General features: G+C 42.6%; 1 protein-coding gene across 7 annotated transcripts in view; it reads right to left on the bottom strand.

Annotated features, from left to right (window-relative positions):
• CCAR1 (cell division cycle and apoptosis regulator 1) overlaps positions 1–12,879 on the bottom strand; it is a 41,725-nt gene extending 28,846 nt beyond the window's left edge. Inside the window, exons 1-3 of one of the 7 annotated variants that reach the window (XM_007054648.4) lie at positions 12,444–12,879; positions 10,765–10,883; positions 330–502 (exon numbers count right to left, since the gene is read on the bottom strand). In XM_007054648.4, coding sequence (XP_007054710.1) covers positions 330–502; positions 10,765–10,837 — 246 coding nt within the window. In that variant the 5' untranslated portion in view covers positions 10,838–10,883; positions 12,444–12,879. Of the gene's footprint in view, positions 1–329; positions 503–10,764; positions 10,884–11,319; positions 11,360–12,016 lie in introns of those variants that run through there. The other 6 variants (XM_037903582.2, XM_037903581.2, XM_043551639.1 and 3 more) reach the window with 6 other exon arrangements.
• Between the last annotated feature and the right edge of the window lie 9,149 nt (positions 12,880–22,028).

Raw genomic sequence — 22,028 nt, 5'->3', positions numbered from 1 at the left:
TTTCAATGTGGAGCTTATTGTCAGCAAAACTCATTTCACTAAAAATCTCAATCTGAACTCACCACTACCCCAGATATGAGATTCAGCAAAAACAGTGCCTATCTTCATGGACTGATAAGTCTACTCATGGCTCTAGGAGTAGTGTCCCTTTTTAAACTCTTTTTTTTTTAAAAAAAAATAATCGATCTGGTTTGTTCAGGGAAGGCAAACAAATTTTATTCTACCTGGTCCTCAAGTTAGGCTACTTTAGGCTTGAAGAGCCAACAGTTTTCTACATTACAAAGTTGTGTAGTCAGCAGAAACTACTCCTAAAACACAGTTTTCTTTACCTGTTGTAATGCAGCAGCTGCAGCTGCAGCTTGCTGCTGCAAAGCAGCTGTTTGAGTTAGCTGATAGTTCGTTGGAGTTTGTGTAGTGAGGCCTGCTGCCGCCAATGCTGTTTGCTGGGTATATATTGTAGGAGAGGCTCCAAGCAATGATGGCTGCTGAACACCAAGAGCAGCTGAAAACAGAACAAACAGTTATGCATTAAGAATCTCATCACAGCAAGAAAAGGATCCTTACTATCAGCGCTAGTGCTTTCTTCCCCCGGCCAACTCCTAACTCTCTCAAGGGGCAGGGACACTCCTGAATCTTGACTCCCAGCTGCCATTTCCTTCCTTCTCTACCTTAGAGAGCAACAAATATTTAAAAAGCAAGCATTTAAAATCACTCTTTGCCTCATATTAAGTTAGAATCCATAATAAACAGAACCCACACCCATAATACTCCAGCCACCAAATTTCTATTCTAGCAGCAAAAGAAGTTGCTGGAATTCATGCCTCTGTAACAAGCTCTTCTGCAGTAAGGGGGTTGGCTGCACTAGTAGCTGCAATTCTGCTACATGGCAACGCCTTAACAGTCACAGTAGTGCATCAAGGGCTAGTTGTGGATTTTTGCTGCTCATGATTGGCAAAAAGGTGGACAGTTTCAGCCTTGCAAGCTCTGCCCTGGCACCCCAAAGTGAAAAATGTTATTTTCTGATGGTTGTTACAGAGCACTGACAGCCACCACAATTCTGCCAGACTGACAAACAGTGCTGTTTCAGATACATTTTTCTAGGTGAAATCAAGAACATGGTACCACACAGAGCATGCACATATACTCTCATGACTTAGCTCCGATTTAGGACAAAAGTGCCTGTGACACAGAGATGATGATGAAAGACGTCGTGTTTTAGTAATGAGAGCATGAACAGAGATGTCATTACCAGCACAATGTATCATTTAAAATATTTACTTATAATTCAGCCCCCTCTATATCAAATGAGCCATTTGGATTATTCCTATTTGCTTGCCACCCACTATTTATAAATACAATCCCAAGAAAAAGGAGCAGTTTAAAATACTCCGTAACAGTGTGACATACTAGCATCATACTGGCTATTCTGCTAACTTCTCTTCTTAAGTCTTTTATAAGTACCACAACACAGAGAAGGAGGTAAGGAGCTTGATTTGCTAGTTTTTTTAATAACTTATGTAATTTTAATTTTGTCACATTAATACCTTAACTTCCTTGTTTCAGTGGATTTTTGCTATTTTTTATAGCTGGATTAATATTTCATTCTGTTCCGAGTTTTGCTACATGCACCAGAGACAGGAGAAGTCCAGAACCAGAGGGAAGACATCCTAATGGACTCCTCCATACAGCTCTGAGTTTTCCTAACCACCTTCCCTCCCTGCAATCTTAATGCAATAGGACCCCCAACAAATATATCTGTCCTTTAGTGGGAGATGGGAGAAGTAACCTGGAGCACCACCAGGTAATGGGTAGAGAGCTAACATTCACTTAGGGATAAAACGGTGAGAGATATTTATTCTTCGTCTATTTTCACTAGAGTCCCCCTTTCTCTGTTTCCTCTAAGACCTTAGCATTGTGGTATATATGCCTCATGCAGCTCCTGGATTGCTTTGATAACTCCCAGAAGAGTATAGATACATCAACCCACCACTTTCCTGGGCTACTCTCAGTACCACTGATGACAGAATCAGTCGTCTGAACTGTTACTGAAGAGAGCACAAGAGCATGGTGGAATTCTGCTAGGACAGCCAAATGAAATGATACTGTCAGCTACATTGCCTAAACTTTCATTCTACATTAGTACTGAAATGGTCAAACTGAACTGGTCAGAGCTGAAGCAGTTGTAAACCTTGCTGTAGCTAGTGCACTTACAATGGTACTTAGAATGGTTTTCAAGCACTTTCATGTGTAGACACAAAGTTTCATGAGCATGAACTGATGCCATAAATGCCAATACTTTTTAATGTAAACCAATCCTAAGAAAATCTAACTAGAAAGTTTGTGAATCTCACAGGATATTTTAGTAGTTTCTATTATACAAATTTGAGGGGCAAAACCTGAAATTGTACCATTGTAATTTTATTAAAAGAGTTGCATCTTTGTTGATTTTAGTTAAATTTTGTTAAGCATTCTGCCACAACACCACACATGCTGGTAAAAGCAGAACAGAAGAAATGAAACTGAAAGAACTACCTCTGTAGATAACACTGTTTCAAGTAGGAAAAATACTTCACGGGTTCCAGAACTACTTTTCTAATCTACATTACTGATGGCAAATTACAGCTCACTAATCAAATACAGAAAGAGGAGGCTAAGTTTTCAGAGTGGAATTAATGGGATCTGAAGTAAACCATATCCACCTTTGAGCTTGTCTTCTAGGCTTGTTATGACAGTGAAGATGTATATGATGGGAAAAATATACAGCAAAAGTAAAAAAGAATCCTCAGAGCTACAAAATATCATCTAAAGATTGCAGAGGTGAGCAGACCAGGCCAGAATCCATTTAACTTTTCATAAATTGAATACAGTCTTAGAATTTTTACTTAAATTAACAGAATTGTATATTTAAACAAAAGACATCATCACTTAATTAAGCAAGTAGTGAAGTAATAATTCTAAACTTGTAATATTACAATAATTTCCTTATTAATAAACTAAGTCTTTGCTACAAGATGAAACAGCAGAAGTTGACTGAGAAAGGAGAAATAGATCTGTATTTGCAGGATGCCTATGCAAGCTTGAGTGTCAAAGCAGAAGCCTCTAAAAACAGCAGTGTGTTAGGACTATACACACATGCCCTCTTCATGGGACCAAAACTTTGATCCTAGGCTTACTTAAGGAGCCCCAGCACCGCCCAGTTCCTTTTCACGAAGAGCCTAAAACTCCAAAAGAAAAGGAAAAGTGCACACCTAGATAAGAAATCATGTCAACTAACTACATTTACTATTAAGTAGCTTCTCTTTCTCCTTCAAAAATCTCACATACAGAGTCCCACTTATTGGACATTACATAACCATAAAAACCCATGGAATAACGATGGTCTTGTGTCTAAGGCACTGGATTGGTATTCAAGAGATCCAGATTCAATTTCTAACTCTGTCAAAAAATTCCTCTCTGACTTGGCTAAGTCATTTAATTTGTGTTTAAACACCCCACCCCTCTGAAGTGAAAATATTACTACCCTCTTTCAAGGGTTTCTGTTGAGATTTATAAATCAAGAAATGAAGAAGTTTCTCATGCATAAAGACTGCTGCCTTAGATTTACTGGAATTTGAGCTTAGATACTTAGTTACTGAGACATCTGTACCCTTATAGTAGGTTTGTATATAAAGTGTTCTCGAGTTAGACAACATCTGAGTAAATAAAGACTGTCTTCTGTGGAATTCTCTCCGTGTGCTACAAATAGTGTGTGAGGTCTACCTAAAGGAAACTAAGAATATATTTAAAATGTAGGCTGCATAACCATCTACCACCACAGGTAATTCTTGAGGATTTGAGGGGAAAAACAAGGTTTCATTTAGGTTTAAAAAACAAATAAAAAAAGACAAGATTTTTTTAAGTCAGAAATTCAGGATGGTGACAAGACATTCTTATTTATCTGGAACAACACATAAAGATCTTGGATTTCATCCATTCTCCCTGTCAATAACAAATCATTCCTTCTACATATATCAAGAAAAACTTCAAATGGCTCAAACAGTGATCCCATTAAGGACTGCGACCATCAAATCTAAAGAGCGGAAGGTAGACTTCTTAATATTGTTGAAAGAAACTCCTAAGGTAACTAAAACTAAAGAAGAATCTCTATTTCATATGACTGTGCATTTGACAGTACTTTTTTTGTACAGTTAGTTTCAGTTTCCCCTGAGAAGTCTAAGTTATTCTTCTTTATGTGGTTCTCTTTCACAGGACCAGGCAAGAGAAAAAAAAGTTTAAAGAAAATGTGTGTTCAGAACCACAAAATATGGGAGAGACACCAACTTCCAACAGTTTTTATTTATTACAGTTAATACTGTTGTCATTTCAAGCATCAGAAAGTTTAGGATGTTTTTATAAAAGAGTAATGACGATAAGGAGACCTTTAAAAAAATCTTTTCAATATGATGTGAAAACATGAAAGATACTGAATCAGAGACAGGGCTTCTATGTTAACTTTTCTGACCGTCTGAGTATGCCGATTGTGGGAAAAAAAATAAAATAAGCTGAATTGGGACATTAACCGAGTACTACCCCAGCCGAGCCCACAATGAAAGGTTTCCCACTTCAGGGCACAAGTCTTCACATAAGGTTTATTGGATCACCATCATAATTTTTACTTCATATTCAAAAGGTAGCCAGTGAAGTGAACAAAGTACAGTGATAATGTACTCTCATCAACCTCTTAGTAAGCAGATGGGTCACTGATTTCTGCACCAGAAGTCATCCCCCCCCCGCAATGCTGGTGCTCTCTTACCAAGTTATCTTGCACTACAATAAATCAAACCTTAAAGTCACAAAGACATGGAATGTTAAGGCCTGAACTGCATCAGATAGGATAGGGCACAGCAAAGTAGCTTTTTTATAGTTGTCACTATATGAGATTCCGGATTGTATAAGGCATCAACAAGGTATAGAACACTGCACTTGAATTTGACAATCTGGGGGCAGATGTCCTCCAGACTCATGTTAGTGTGGCAGCATATTCTTCCAAGATTTTGCCTGTCCCTTCCAAAGTGATCTGAGTCATGCCAAGGTTTAACTTCATCCAACTACTCTTTATCCAGGTATTGATCTTGGCTGTGCAGGCCTTGAGATAAGTGAACGATGGTGTTTGTATGACCTGTAATGGAAATATCCACATATTGCTGGTATCTGACTCAGTCATCTTATGATTATTCCCAGTAATCTATACTGCAAAACAATAGCGTCTCGAGTGTTTAGACTACTGTATGCTTTAATGAAAGTGATAAGACTGCCCTCTTCAAATAAAGTCTTAGCAATTTCTGTTAGTAGGAGGTCCTAGATGCTCATTACATGTTCCAATTTCGCTCAGACACTGAGTAATGCAATCAACCATATTGTCAGCAGGGATGGAGTCCTCAAGCTGTGACTCATCACCATATTGCAGACATTGCAACTCATGTCTCCTCCCAACATCACATGCACATTAAGCAAGAGGAGATGACGAGATGGGACCCCACAGAACCACACAAGAGCATCACTAGAGAGGGAGAGTGCTACTCGAGAGGAAAAGTGACAGACCATCATCAAGAGCACCCTCAAATGTGCTGACGATCACTACCAATAATGTACTCAGTTCTCCTCCATAGGCCGTCAACAGCCACAAAGGACATGGGTCTTGAACACAAGTTGATGAATGAACTACTCCCAAAACCTTCCAGAGAGTGACACTGATTGAAACTCAAGCAGAGAAGACATGCCATTTGTCCTTTCCTGCACATACTCTTCCCCAGCAAGGAAGACAATCTTAATCAAATCAGCAATGGAATTGGCAAATTAAGAAAGTTACTCAAGTCCTGTTCTTTTAAGATTTCTGGATTGAATTTAGAATGAAAGGAGAGTCATATAGGTGCTCCTGACTCTAAAATACATGCAAAAGCATCTTTCAAAGAATCTGAACCTCTACGTCCTCTTGATCAAAACAGAAAGGAATATGAATTCTCTTTTAGAGGGAAAGCGATCTAAAGGAAGTGTTCCCCACTTTTGAAATATGCAGGCTAACACTGAAGACTTGAGAGACCAGTTATGCTCAGCAATGTATACTTTGGAATGAGGCTGTCCACTGTGCTAGTGCTCCTCCCCAGAAGATCATAAAATCATAAAAACATAGGGCTGCAAGGGACTTTGAGAAGTCATTCAAGTCCATTCCCCTGCACTGAGGCAGGAACTAGTAAATCTAGACCAGTCATGGCAAATGTATGCGCAGCCGGTTTTCAAAAATCTCTAATAGAACCTCTCTTGGAATTCCTTACAGCTAACAAATCGCTCTTGCCACAGATTTAAGCCCATTACTTCTTGTCCCTACCTCCAGCGGACACGGAGAACTGATCGGTGTCCTCTTTGTAACAGTCCTTAGCATGTGTGAAGACTTATCAGGTCCCCCCACATATTCTTTTCTCGAGACTAAACATGTCCATTTTTTTAAATCTTTCCTCCTAGGTCAGGTTTTTTTAAACCTTTTGTTTTTGTTGTTCTCCTCTGGACGCTATCCACTTTGTCTCCATCTTTCCTAAAGTGTGGAGCCCAGAAACGGATACAATACTCCAAATGAGGCCTCACCAGTGCCCAGTGGAGTGGGACAATTATCTCCTGGGTCCTACATACAATACTCCTTTTAATATACCCCAGAATATTAGTCAACAATGTAATGTAGTTGCAGAAAAGGCTCATTCAATTTGTGATCCACCAACCCCAGATCTTTTTCAGCAGTTATTCCTCATTTTGTAGTTGTGCATTTGATTTTTCCTTCCTAAGTGAAGTACTTTGCATTTGTCTTTATTGAATTTCATCTTGTTGATTTCAGACCAATTCTCTAATTCATCACAGTCATTTTGCATTCTAATCCTGTCCTCCAAAGTGCCTGCAAAAAAACTATTCCCAGTTGGTATAGAAGCCCAAGGTTCAAGATGAGATAGAGTGTATCACTGCCAAAGTTGGGCTGTCCAAGTGCCACAAGATTCATTTTCCCATTGCCAATTAATATAGCACAGGAGTTCTCAAATTGGGGGTCATAAGGTGGATACATAGGGGTTGTCCCCCATTAAATTACCCCCCATTTTTAATTTAGAAGGGGGGGATCACGCTCAGAGGCTTGCTGTGTGAAAGGGGTCACGAATACAAACGGTTTGAAAACCAATGATATAGCACATAGCCATGGTGTAAGATTTGCAGAGACCTTCCTTTAATTAGAAAAAGAAAAGCTTTCAAGCCCAAATCAGATTGTTTTAGATTCAGAGAAGTTTATAAAAAATCTGGCTTCACTGGTTATCCACAAATCTTGGTTCTGAAGATGGTCCCTACTAAGGTTTGCAGCCAAAACCTAACTGGTGTCACAATCACTGCTGATGGAAAAGGAGGAAACCCTTGCCGGCATTTATGGGACATGTCCAGCACTATTACCAGGATCTGCAAATATGCTTGCATCTATGAAACTCATTCTCAAGATTTTCTGTAGTGCTCATCACCATAATATCTACCCTAAACCAGTGCAGAAAGGCTTTATTCCAAGTCTTGCAACCAATAGACGCAGGAAGCCGTGAAACCAAGTATCTTCACTGTGTTGCAAGCTGCAATCTTGACAGAGAAGGTTATTGAAGAAAAGTTGCTTATAACTTTGCCGACCTTTAATAGTTTCAGTTGAAAATTTATGTGACAGAGAATGAAGATGGGGGGAAATACCTTATTTTGACCACATTAAAAAGTCCTTGGGACCTTCTCTTCGAAATACTAGCACTTCCATGCTGTGGAGCAGGCACTTGAAATTTGAGAGGTGGAAGCTTTTGAGTCTGGAATGTGCCTTTTGCCCTTCCCATGAAAATCCACCCAAATCTGGCCAGGTTATAAGCCTTTGAAACATGTTCAGTAAAGGCTTGCTAGAATTTAACAGCTAAACTCTGGAGAGTCCATCCCCACTGAGCATGTTCAAGTCTCTCACCTCTCCTACTGTTGACCAGTTGGCTCTTGCACCAACTCCAGAGTGAAAGAGCATGGTCCCTCACCTCTCAGCTCCTTCAGCTCTGTGCATGCACCAACCCCACAGAGCAACTGAATGTGTGCCAGGCCAAGCAGACTATGGCAGCTCAGTACTTCCCTGCAATGGAGGCTCTGAACCAGGGCAGGACCAAGCACTTTAACAATGCAGGAAGTCTCTCTCCTGTGCTCTCAATGGCTCCCTCTGCTGGCAGTCAGAGTGTGGAGGAGGAAGCCATCTGAATCAAATGCAAAGGGGAAAGGAATACATAGGGACAAGAAGTCTGGTGAGATTGGGATGGGGGGGGGCAGAAGGAAACTGACTAAATTGGAACGGAAGGAAGAGAAATAAGATTAATTGGTCAAGGAGACTAGGAGCTGCTTGAGGGAAATGGGAAGGGAGGAAACTGGGAGCCAATAGGCTTTGAAGGGCGGGGGAGGAAGAAACAGACCTGATGAGGAGGTAGAGGGGAGACCACCACTGGTTTGGAAATGAGACAAAGACAAGGAGACAGGGAGCAGAGCTGGGCGGGGGAGAGAGCTTGGACAAGGAAATGAGAGGAGGAACTGCAACTGGCTAGGTAATGAAACTAGGATGGGGATGAGAAGCCTAAAGAGTGGTGATCGGGATGAGGTAGGCAAGGAAAATGGGACTGGAACAAGGAACCTGGTGTGGGGAAGAGAAAGGACCAGGACAAGTTTGAGGGGACAAGGCAAAGGGGGTTGAACTTCAAGAGTGGGGAACAAGCAGAAAAGTCTGTGCTCCTCAGAACACATTCCTCTATAGAGCCTGGGATGGAACCAAAGGTTTCTGATTCTCAACATTCCTCCTGCTGTCAGCAAATACTTTGCCAATGGGTTTCATCCCCCTCTACTGTTGCATGTTATCTTCTATCAGTTACTCCATTAGGTCAAATGGCATTGGTTTGCGCAACTGAATTAAAGGTTCCAACTGTGATAATCCACGTGGGTGTCAATTTGTTTTTTCAGTTTGCCTTTTTAATAAGCCAGGAAATTACATTCAAAAAAATATACTAAGAACATTATTAAGGTTGCAAAGTCAAGCACTCAAAAGTTAGGAAATGCCCCCAGTTAAGGTTGTTTATGTAACCTTAATTTGGCCCCCTAGTGACTATGCATTGGGGGAATGAGTCTTCACTTACATGATCACATACTATATTATTCCACAGAACCCCTGCCTCATCCAGTGCACGGGATGGCCCTGCTCTGAGGTTTAATTAAGACTGTTTAGTGAAGGAGACTTGTCTGCAGAATTCCTGCCTCATTTGTTACAGAAGTTGGAAGATGTGTAAAAAGTGACACAGATGACGGTGAAAGAAAAAGATCTCATGGTTAAGACAGTTAAATACTGCCTTGGAGAACTGGATTCTATCCCTACCTCTGCCACCAAGTTCCTGTGTGATGCTAAGCAAGTCTCTTAGACCAAAGTTTTCGGAGATGGTCACTAACTGTGTGTTCCTTATTTTTTTGTGGATACCCAGCTTGAGACCCTGGAACCTCATTTTTGTAAAAGTGCTGAGCACTCTCAGCTGCAGCTGAAGTCAATGGGAGCTGTGCTTGAATATATAGTCACCTATAATGCTAAGTACCTTATGAAATCAAGTCCTAAGCATCGCAAATTGAAAACAAATTAGTGCATACTTTTGATCTTACTCTGTGCCTCAGTTTCCCATCTGTAAAATGGGGATGAAAATACCCTCTCATTTCACAGAGCATTTGGGAGACAAGTTAATTTGTGTTTATGAAACACTCTGATATTATACTGATGAGTTTCACAGAAAAGCCCATGAGAAAATTAATAAGTCCGTCTTTAGAGCAGTGCTTGAATAGTGTGCTGTAAATAAGGCCTAAACTAAAACCACACTCTGAACAATGGGAAAACAAAATATTGCTTATTTGCTCATTAACGGAGCATCATCCATCCTGCACACTGAATGAGGCACAAGCCCTGTGGAATGAAATAGTATGCGACTGTGTAATTAAAGCCTGTATCATAATACATATGCACAATGGGACCAAATTAAAGTTGCACAAGTAACCTTAATTCTGGCATTTTTTTAACTTCCAAGTGCTTGATTTTGCAGTCTTAATACTGAAATAACCCACAATGTTTAGTTCTGGAGTGCCTCTTTCGGGTCCTAGCAAGCCCACAGTAACAGAAGTACCAGAACACTTGATTTCTTTGACTGCTATATAGCAATCTTCAGATTCAAGTTGCTGCTTGGGAACCTTTATACTCCTTTACATCTAGAAGAGTCCCACCCTAAAATACAGCCGGTTGACATAGCTTCAAACAGGTTAGCCTGCAATTTGGCCACGATGACTGAAAAATACTCTTTTGAACATCAAGATGGGACTTGTGGTGCAGGGAACTTTGATAGAAGCCTCCAGTTTGCACAGAGAGTGCAAGCACATCCCACAAACAGGAATCTATACAAGCGATTCTCAAAGAAGTAGTACTTACTATAATATACAAATACATTCAGTAATAAGCAAAAAGCAAACACCCATTGTGTAGATCTAAGTTGTTCGCTAAGATACCTAATTGATCACCATTATTATGTCATTCAAATATAAGAGTCAACCTTTAAAGGTTAACCGACTTATTTGGAAAATATTCTGTTAGCACTATATCATTCTTAACTCTGCACAACTGTAGAATCTGCAATTCAATGAGATGTCAGGGTTCAAACATTAAATGATGTACAAACTGACCTGGTTGAGATACTGCAGTGGCTGTAAACTGAGTAGCCCATGGGGGATTCTTCTGTCCTCCAAACTGAGCCATGATGGAAGGCAAAATCCTCAGTGTTTTAATCTTCTATAACTGTGATCTATTAAAATGAATAAGCAGCTACTGTTATAAATATGTCAGCTAATATTAATAGTATTTTAAAACATGTTCCACAAATTTAACTATTCCATTCCTAGGTCAAAGATTCCTTTTTATACACGAGTCTGGTGTTCAACATGCAAGGCTTCTGAGCTCTGTAAAATCTATGTGCAGTCTAACAAATTATGGAATGAGATCTTAGTCTCACTGAGATGTTGAAGAACCCTTCATCTTGACAACAAAACTAAAACTATTTAAATGTACAGGAAAAGCTGAAAACTGAATTAAACTAAGATTTCTAATGATGTCTGGGGGGATTTCACAGAAGAATAAAACAATTTTTAAATAAGCAAAAATTATTTTTGTGCTCAAAGTCATACACTCCCCAAACATGGTTAGTAGGATCATGCAATATATAAACTTTGGGCATAACTCACTTTTGCTTTGCAGTACAATTGGAAAGTAACATCCAGAGAGCATTCCTTTAAATAGGAAGTTAAAATAGAAGTGAAGAGACAACAATTCTGCTTTTAACTAGAGTTAGGAGTGCAAGTTAAAGCCAGATTGAACTCATGCTGCTAACTTGAGTTGCTGTAGCTTCCTTCACTGCTATTTTAACCAGAGTTAAGAACACACTTTTTCGGGGGGGGGGGGCAGGGGAAGGCAGCATAGACACCCTAAGTAAGTAAAAAGTGGTAAATCCAGTCAAACAGTTCTTGTGGCTTAGAGAGAAAGCTTAAAAGCCCCCTGGCTCAGTTAGAGTCACTACAGAAGCTATCTGTCGCTCCCCACCTATACCTGGACTTTTTCAATTCAGATTATTTGTTAACTTGAATAGTCATGTGCAAAATGACTAAAGCTTTAATACTTTTATTTAATTATGTATTTAATTATGTACAAACAGTCCCACTGATCTCACAGGAATGACTCACATACATATGTACAGGGTTGGGACGTAAACTGGTCTACCAAACATTACTATTCATTGCCATTTGTATTACAGTTAGCACCGTGGGGCCCCAGGCATAGAGCAGAACCCTACCGCGGTGGGCCCCGCACAAACCCCGCCCCAAGAGCCACCCCGCAGAGTCCCGGTAAAGCCTAAGGAGGAAGGGAGCACTCCCCGCAACTCACAGTAACTACAATGCGCGAAGCCCCGAAGCCTGGGCCTGCAGCCTGAACAGCCACAGACCGTGAACACGGCAGGGGCTGCTCGGGAGGAGTCTCTGCGCGCCCTTGTGAGGCGCCGGGGGCGGGGACAAGTCCGAGTGAGGGAGTCTCGGTGCGGGAAGCCGAGGGCAGGTGGCCGTGAGGGAGCTTCCCTCTGCACCGTGAGGCCAAAGGCCTCCGAGTGATGGAATCTGCTCAGAAACGGCCCAGGCGAAGCAAGCGGCTCCTCCCCGCCAACAATGCGGGGCCTGAACGCTGGAGCGGGGCCTACCCCTCAGGGATCCCGTCTTGCCTAGACAGGCCTGCTCCAGGGGCAGCCCGGAGGCCCCCACGCCACCCGATCGTTCCCTTCGGAGCCTCTCGTCCGAACTCCGCGTGCACCCCCCCGTACCTGAGCCAGGCTAGGCTAGGCCTCACTGGAGCCATTTCAAACTCATCCAGCCCACACACACATACGCTGCCGCGGCTCCTCACTACGCATGCCTCCCAGGCCGGAGCGGAAAAGGCCCACGGCGCCCACTGCTGACGTTACATTAAAACGTGCGTCCCCCGCACGTGCTCCGCAAGCGTCGCCGGCGCTACAGCAAGGAAGACGTCGCTACTACGCACGCGCCAAGAGGCAGGCTCCGATCGTGGAGGTCGCGGAGAGAGAGCGTAGGCCGTTGCTCTGGATGAGGCACTTCGCCGCCATGTTGCTTCGGGGCATATGGCTCAAAGGCCGACACTACCGCCATCTTGTTGTCGGGCAGAGGCGCAAGTTGTATCCCGCCTGACTGGCTAGTTGGGCCAAGCGAAGCGAATCCGGCCCATTTCTCTCTCACGTGGACCCCGCAGGATTCTCCCTGGCTGTGCTGAATTTATGACAGCTCCCCACGCGCCCGCCCGCCCCCCCCCCAAGACTCCAAAGGCTACATGACTCCTGGTTATTTACATGACTCATTACAGAACCTCAGTGTAACTATTCTTTACTAATGATGTACATTATATCAACGTAAAAGTGATGAGGCATCACATCTGTGTGGAACTTTGGTACTGAGATAAGGAATATTTGAGAGAAATATGCTCCATGAGCATTCAAGGCACTAAATACTGCAGAGCTAACCCTGCAGAGGGGCTGATCAAGCTGCAGTTGTGCACTGGGACTCCACACGAAGTGCACACACACTTCACAGCAGTTGTTGCTACATCAGCACACAGGCCTGTTTGGGATGGAGGAAGAACAGAAACATGAGTGGCGCTATGAGTATGTGCAACTGCTTTACAGTATGGTCCACCCAAATTATACAGACATCTTAGCCTACGGGAGGGGGTGTGCGCTAAGGTTTGACTTACATGGAGATTTCTTGCAAAAAGCTACTTGAATTGGGCTTTTGACGGAAGACAAGCTTTGCTTTGGGCTGAAAAGCATCATAACAACGTAAGACACTGCTGATCTCATTAAGAGGCCAAAAAGACATGGATCTTACAAAAGCAAAATTTTACTCTTAAAGACTTTGCTGATTATTTATTTTTAAATTGGAGATGGAGCAAAATCCACTTAAAAGGCACAGCATCAACCAGAACTTTTCCCTGAGGGTATATTTTGGCTTCATCCCAATGAGACACATTCCACATTCACAAGTGGGACAAACTGCTTTATATTCTGGCAGAGTACCTAGAATCAAGCAACAGTCCACAAAGTACTCTAGATAAATACAGAGTTCAAATAAATAAATTATCTCATTAAGGTTCAAAGAGAGGCAAAGTTATCATACTTAGAACTTTATTTGTATTGCATTTTAGCTGCTGAATAAGTTTGATGATTTAGAATGATCTTTACATTGTTAAGCATAGTTCTATACATTTAAATTCTTTATTCATCCTATAATGCTACTCACAATCTAATCCTTAAGTAGTCTTGTTGAAGTCATCTACCTTGCATGAGTACTACTCAGCCCAAGTAAAGACTGCAGAGCTTGGCCCCAATATAGTTGGTACAGTTCAAGAGATGAAGCAATGTTTACAAGCAATACTCCCTACCATGCTCCTCAGTTATGGAGCATTTCAATGTGCTTATGAAGCATTATAATAACAGGTCCAAACATTTCAGCTGAAAACTAGCCGTGCCATGGGGTATGTGATTAGAGCTGTTTGCACTCACAGAGTTCCCTTATTGCATTTTCTAGGTTAATAGTTTTCAGTGTGCCTAATTAGCATCTGTGGAAGGAATGCCTCTTGTTTATAAGTGTGAGGAGCAGTATCAGATCAGTACAGTGCAGGGCTGGTAACCAGAGGGGCAAAGACAGAGAGCTAAGTGTGGGGACTGATGGTGATCTGGCAAAGAATGTACAATAATTAATAAAATAAAATATAATTGTAAGAATACACAGAAAAGTGGCTGGAGTTAGAGAACAAAATATTGTGGGTTGGTGGAACAGGATGAGGATCCAGAAGAAATACAAAAGTGGGCTCTGAGCATATTAGCAATGGTTATAGTCATACTCCACCCGAGACAGCAGGAAATCAAGATTGTAATTCCCCTTAAACCTCTAAATCAGTGGCTCTCAACCCTTCCAGACTACTGTACGCCTCTCAGGAGTCTGATTTGTCTTGCATACCCCCAATTTTCACCTCACTTAAAAACTACTTGCTTACAAAATCAAACATAAAAATACAAAAGTGTCACAACACACTATTACTGAAAAAATTACTTTCTCATTTTTACCATATAATTATAAAATAAAATCAATTGGAATATTAATATTGAACTTACATTTCAGTGTAAGTATATAGAGCAATATAAACTAGTCATTGTATGAAATTTTAGTTTGTATTGACTTTTCTAGTGCTTTTTATGTAAAACTAGGCAAAACTAGGCAAATACCGAGATGAGCTGATTTACCCCCAGGGGTACACGCACTCCTGGTTAAGAACCATTGCTCTAAATGATCTCCCCATAAGAGGGGGTCAATTTAATAACTCATAAAAAGGCCCTTTGGCCAACAGACCAGAGAACAATGATTTTACTAGATATATAACTAATTTCCAGAACTATGGTAAGAACATAAGAACGGCCATACTGGGTCAGACCAAAGGTCCATCTAGCCCAATATCCTGTCTTCTGGCAGTGGCCAACGCCAGCTGCCCCAGAAGGAATCATCAAGTGATCCATCCCGTCACCCATTTCCAGATTCTGGCAAACAGAGGCTAGGGACACCATGCCTACCCATCCTGGCTAATAGCGGTTGATGGACCTATCCTCCATGAATTCATCTAGTTCTTCTTTGAAAATTTAAAAAAAATATAAATTAGCCTCCCCCTTCATTCGCAAGTTTTTGGCATTGCCCTTTACATGTATGGTGTGGGCAAGACTCATACTGAGTTATTTGGTCTCTGAATCCTCCTGTTTCCAAGTTAAAGCTGGTTGTTGTGACTTTAGTGCTAACAAATAGAAGAAATGGCATGGAAAAAGCACTGGGAAAATGTTGTTAAATAAATATTGCATGTATTGTGGTAGAATCAGGTGGATAACAAGGATTTATGGGAAGAGAATGAACAAAGGAAAGAAACTGATCATCAGGAAATACAGCTTATTAGTTAAATTTATTAGTGGAGTGCCACTGGCTTTCTTTGTCTTTGCCCTATGGTAGGGGTGGGCAAATTTTTTGGCCCGAGGGCCACATCTGGATGGGGAAATTGTATGCAGGGCCATAAATGTAGGGCTGGGGCAGAGGTTTGGGGTGCAGGAGGGAGTGTGGGAGGGGATGTGGTGTGCAGGAAGGGGCTCAGGGCAAGGGGTTGGGGTGCGGGATGCAGCAGGGGGCTCAGGGCAGGAGGTTGGGATGCAGGAGGGTTGCAGAGTGTGGCAGGGGGCTCAGGGCAGGGGGTTGGGGTGCGACAGGGGGCTCAAGGCAGGGGGTAAGAGGGCTCAGGGCAGGGGGTTTGGGTATGGGGTGCAGGAGGGGTTCGGGGTGTGGGCTCTGCCCCGGCGCCACTTACCTTGAGCAGCTCCAGGGTGGCAGCGGTTCGCAGCAGAGCTAAGGCAGGCTCCCTGCCTGCCCTGGCCCCACGCCACTCCTGGAAGTGGCCAACATGTCCGGCAGTGGCTCCTGGGGTTGGGGGGGGCCGGCGGCTTCACCATGCACTGCCCTCACCTGTGGGTACCACCCCTGAAGCTCCCATTGGCCACGGTTCCCTGTTCCTGGCCAAATGGGAGCTGCAGAGGGCAGTGTCTGCAGGCAAGGGAAGCACATGGAGCCCTTTCCCCCACCCAGGGGGCCGCAGGATATGGTGCCAGCCGCTTGCGGGAGCAGTGTGGGTCGGGACAGGCAGGAAGCCTGCCCTACCCCTCTGTGTCACGGAGCTGGCAATCCCGCGGGCCAGACTGAAAGCCCTGATTGGGCTGGATCTGCCCCACAGGCCATAGTTTGCCCTCCCCTGCCCTATGGTGCACCTTAGAAACTTCCAATAGGTTTATTTTTCAGGACATTTAAATGCTGATATGGAAGAGCTAAAAGTTTAAAACCAAGTTTTGTCATGGCTTGCACGGCAGTGTCGCTAAAAGCTGTGTAGTGTAGACATAGCCTCAGTACTTCTACCACCCCCCTCCACTCCAATTTTATCATCTGCAACCCTAGGCACCCTGTGTTCAGACCTAAATACTATTGCAATTATATTTGTACACAATATGCCTTGTGAGATATCATCTGAAAACTAATAACTCACTCATCAATAATATCACTGTGAAATGTATGGGAGAATGCTGTGTGTGGAATCATGGATACTCACTGATATTATGCTTTACAGTCTGTGACTGAAAAGTGTTTAAACTAGGCACATCAGGGGAGTTAATAACAGGTTTTCTAAAGACAAAGGAAAGAGGCCAAATGAGGTGAGGCCTAATTCAATAGGCTATTAATTTGTAGCTGAAGTTGCATGAAGATAACATTTACATTGTAAAATTGGAGCAGGAAGCATCACATGGGAACACAGCAGAGGACACTTTATTCAAGATGGAGTTGGTCCCCCCAGAGAAGACAGGTGACCGAACTCCAATGGCGTAATGTGACCCTTGAAACAAAGGCAGATTTTGAGATATAAGGATGCACAAAAAGACTTTGGATTATCCTTCATCTAAAGAGACAAGGAAAACCAGCACCTTGGACTCTATATGGAGCCTGGCTAAGTAAGCCAGCTATTGCTGGGAAAGGAAGATTTGTGAGGAAACAACTTTGAATAAAAACTGTAGCTTTTAAAGTTAGGTCTTAGCCATTATAAACCATATTTTTAACTTTTTTAAAAACTATTTCTATATTTATTCCTTTTGTTTCGTATCATTTAACCTATGTCCTTTTGTTAATAAACAGGTTTTATTTTTATTATAAACCAATTCTGAGCTATGTTTGAAGGGAAGGATGTGTTTACCCAATTAATAAGCTATAATGTACTGATTCTTTAAAAGAGCAGCAAAATGAATATCTTCTGTGAATGCCCAGTGACAGAGGCTATGCATTGCAGAGAAACATCTCTGAGGAGCTCAAGGGCTGGAGTTCACCGATTGTTACCTGATAGGCCAAGTTTGGGCCAGGATCGCCTTGAGGAGTTTGCTGCTAAGGAATACAGACTCGTGTAGCAGGAAGCTACACACAGTATAATCTCCAACAAAGCTCACTCATACTGAGACAGAGAGGTAACAGTGGCTTAGAGCTCTGGGTGTTTCCAGCAGCATGTTACACTGTCCCAATACAAACTGGAGCTAGATAGAAAGGGGGTGGGGTTGAGGTGGATGGGGGTTACATCCTGAAAGCAGAAGAGAATGTATTGGCTGTTTGAGGAAAAGTGAGGAAAAGTTAGTCACAGCAGACCTTTCTTCTTTGGAAGATTATGAAATTTTTATTGTCTGTGTCCCTGGTATCTGTTCTCTCCCCACACTGAGCTATGTTGCACAAGCTAGGAGAAATGTGGGTAGGAGAAGGATGCAGTTTGGCATTTGGAGAAACACAGAGTAGTGTCCTTTTGCTGTGAAAAGGCATCGGCTCTGTGGTGCACATCTGAAACCTGGCAAAATAAAGTTGTGATGTGTCTTTCTGTCCTTCTCCATTTCACTGTTGTAGGCAGGCACAGGGACAGGATTTTCTAGTGATGCTGCAGTGTATGGCGGGCTTTCTTCGTTTGCATCTCCCTTTTCATGGAAACTCCATATGCTATCTGAGAATATAGGCAATTCCCAGTCAAATTGCTTCCCAGTCATGTAAGCATATTTCAGCAACTATCTCTGACCCAATGGAATACAATTGTATCTAATGTTAAAAAAGCAACTATAGACCGGATACTACAGCTTATTCACCAAAACGTATTTTTACACTGGTCCCCACAGAGGCTAATAGTAATGGGCCTCATAAATGCTGATCGCTCCTGGAAATGCAATTCCCTTGGTATATTCCTACCTTAGCTCATATGTTTTGGGAGTGCCCCCATATCAAGAATTTCAGGTCTGAGGTGGGTCAGAGGACCAATTTGACATTGGGTACTAAGCTGGAGCCTTCCCCCTTAAATTTAATTCTTGGATATGCCCCTGATAGGTGGAGATTACGTGGTAACAAAGCAGCATAGTTCCAACATACAGTTGTGGTAGCTAAAAAATTCAATCCTGCAAAAATGGAAAAGTTAATCCCCACCAAATATTGATGCCTGGCTCGGTGATATGGCTAATCTCACAGCTAACGAACGACTGGCACTCCACAGAAATGACTTTTTAGAGGTCTATGCTTAACATAGAACCTACAGATAGATATGTTGCTTCCCCTCCCCTCTCTTTATCCTAACCCTCTTTATTTACTTTGTGTATTATGGGGAATCTTGTATTTTGGCATATTTGTTGTATTTGGACAAATAAATAAAAATTATAATTTTATTTTTTTTTTTAAAAACCTCAAAGGGTTGGTGTCAGGGACTGGCCCAGTTAGGAACAGCCCAGCAGCTGGCCTGCTCCCTGACTAGCTGCGCTGCTAGGCAACCAGTGAACCCAGCTGCACTGCCTTAGAACTCTCCGAGTGGCCTCAGCCCCCGATTAGCAGCACTGCTTACAAGACTGACCCACAGAGCAGTTCAGCGGCTACTCAATGTGTACCATGGCTACAGCTGTGCTTGCGCTTGGTACAGCCCTTGTTCCAGTCCTGCTCCAAGTCCCTATTCCTGCTCTAGTGTCCTCTTCTCTCTCTTCAGACTTCTAGCTTCAGCCCCTTGCTCTACCTCTGGATTAAGACTCCAGTTGACCCTCCAGTTCTGGTATCTGGCTTGTCTATCTGTCTTATGCTGATCCCTGGCTGTCTTTGCCTTACAACTCTGATTTATCCTCTCTGGCTCTGGCATTTGGCTTCTGCCTTTCCAGTACTGACCCTCAGCTTGTTTCCTGGACTCTGCCCACCCTGGATACAACTCTAACTGATAGGCTAAATTCTTGCCTTCACCACTAGGCCGGACCACCCATGGCATGGTTAGCAACATTTGGTAATTAAATAAATCTTTAATATCTTCAAAATGTGCCTTAGATGTTGTGACATATCAGGGCACAATTCAGATCAACAAGTAGCTGTGTCACCCCTGCCCTGCAACCTGGGATGCCCTTTACAAAGCCTTGCTACTATAGCTGTCAGCCTGAAAGTCACTCCCAGCTACTACTTTGTGTGGTAAGCCACACACCTTGGTGGTTACTAGCTTTAAAGATTACTACAGGGTAACTCCAACACACTCCCAGTCCCTAATTTTCCTCCAGAAATTTGTCCTGTACTGCCCTGCCCTCTCCTGGACAGTATAAATATATCAAGTCTGTTATTCCTTTAAACTAATATGCTCACAACTTGTTACCCCAAAGGGGTTTACCCAGACACTTCATCTTAAACACACTGGATTAGATAAAACAGTAAAACAAGTTGATTAACTACAAAGAAATTTTAAGTGAGTACAAGTAATGAGGCCTAGAATTCAGAAATGGTTACAAGAAAAATAAAGATAAATCACTTACTAGTGCCTAATTTAACTTTAATTGATTGAAGCAAAACTTCTCACCACATGCTACCAGCAAGATTACTGACCAAACTCTTTCAGGTCAAGACCTCTCCCCCAGGGTCGAATAGCTGCTTCCTTTGTCTTTTAAAGTTCAGAGAAGGTAATGGGCAGGCAGGGAGAGAGGGGTCCCTTGGGGGTGTCTGTCCCTCTTTTTTTATAGTTTGAGTTCTCTTCTTGAAAAGCATTTCTAGCTGAAAACTAAGGGACAAGGAGCCTGTGTAGAAGGAAACTCCATGGTGTTTCTTTGCTAAAATGTAGATTTTTGACCCTGCCTGCTTTCCTGCCAAAGAATGGCCACTTAGCAGGTAATGGTCCATCAGCCTTGTTTACACCTGACTGAGGCATCAACTTGCCCTTTGTCGCTGAGGAATTGGTTTGGCCACTCCCCAGACTTATCTGGATAATATATATACTTTTAGTCATGATATCAGCTTATGTTTTATAACTTCGTATAATGCTGCCAAATGCATTTTGCCATGATATTATTACTCCTGGGGGAATTGTGTGCCAAAAAATTAAAAACTCTGCACACAATATTTTCAAAATCTGCAAAATTCTGCATATTTTATTTGTCAAAATAACACAATATAATCACACGAGTTTCGATTATTTTTGGTCATTTATTTCAAAGTACCTGTCAGCAAGTATGTCTGTAACAATACAGACAACAAAAAATATTCAGGAAATGTTTTTTGACAAATAGATTCCTTACTAGGCATATTAATACCGAATTCTAAGTAAAAATTCATTTAAACTACAATACAGAACTGTATTTCCTGAAGCAGTGCAAAGGCTAGGGGGAGTCAGGGATAACGGAGGAGCTTAGAGAGAGGGAAGTAAATTGCTGGGAAAAAGCCTGGGTGTGAACTTGGAGGGTTGCTGGCTATGGGTGGGAAAAGTATGGAAAGGGTTTCTTTGGGGGGCAGGGAGGGATTGTTAGGGAGCTTCCCCCATGGAGACTCTGGCTGACCACTAGCCTCTCCCATTCAATCAGGCACATCTTCCCTGGTCCTCATGTGTTCTTGCACCCCCTGTCCACGTGTCCCTCCACGCCCACTCCTCCCATCTCCATGTGGCCCTGCATCCCCCACCCCCGTGGCTCTGTATCCCATCCCTATGTGTCTCTGTGCCCTGACCCAGACACTCCCCTGTCCCTGTGTAGCTCTGCACTCTCTGCCCCATCACCATGTGGCCCTGTGCCTCCACTCCCACTCAACTGCTGACCCAGTCTGTCCTCCCCCACTAGCCCTTATGAGTCCCGTCTGACCCCTCCAGCACCCCATGTTGTCTGTCTCCCTATAACCCCGTCTCCTGACCTAGCCTGACAGGCGCTGTGAAAAAGGCAGGCTCTTTCTCTTCCCTAGATGGGTGGGAGCTGCTGCTGTATTCTATCGCTACAGTACTCTCTGGTGGGCAAAAGGCAGAACTGCAGCCACTTTTCAGCAGAAGCTTTTTTCTGCGCAAAAAAACCCAAAAAACCGTGCACGGCTCATTAATTATGTACACGCAGTAATGCAGAATTCCCCCAGGAGTAATATTATTGATCAGCAATTTATGAGTGTTAAAAAGGTACCTCAGAAGGCAGACTTTGTACAAACATTATTATAGTAGTGTATAGAGTGTGAACATGGGTATATTCTGTCACAGATCTCCAGATAAATCTTATGGGTCTTTGTACTTTATAAACACATAAGACATTTGCATTTATCTCCCCCTAGATATCTCCCCGGAAAACCACTTAATACTTTTTGTTCCTAAAGTCCATTCTTGTCTGGCACAATATAGTCCTTTGAACCTCCTGGTCTCACATCTCCCCCTCGAGAGGTTACATACAATCCTGGCCCACAATAATACATAAACAATTCACTTAATATAACAGACCCCCCCTCCCAAGACACTTAAACTTAATTAAATAAGATCTCCCAAGGAT

Source organism: Chelonia mydas, chromosome 7 (assembly GCF_015237465.2).
Source record: "Chelonia mydas isolate rCheMyd1 chromosome 7, rCheMyd1.pri.v2, whole genome shotgun sequence".
NCBI lineage: Eukaryota > Metazoa > Chordata > Testudines > Cheloniidae > Chelonia > Chelonia mydas.
The sequence above is the reverse complement of the archived record's forward strand: the minus strand, read 5'-3'. Positions and strand labels throughout refer to the sequence as shown.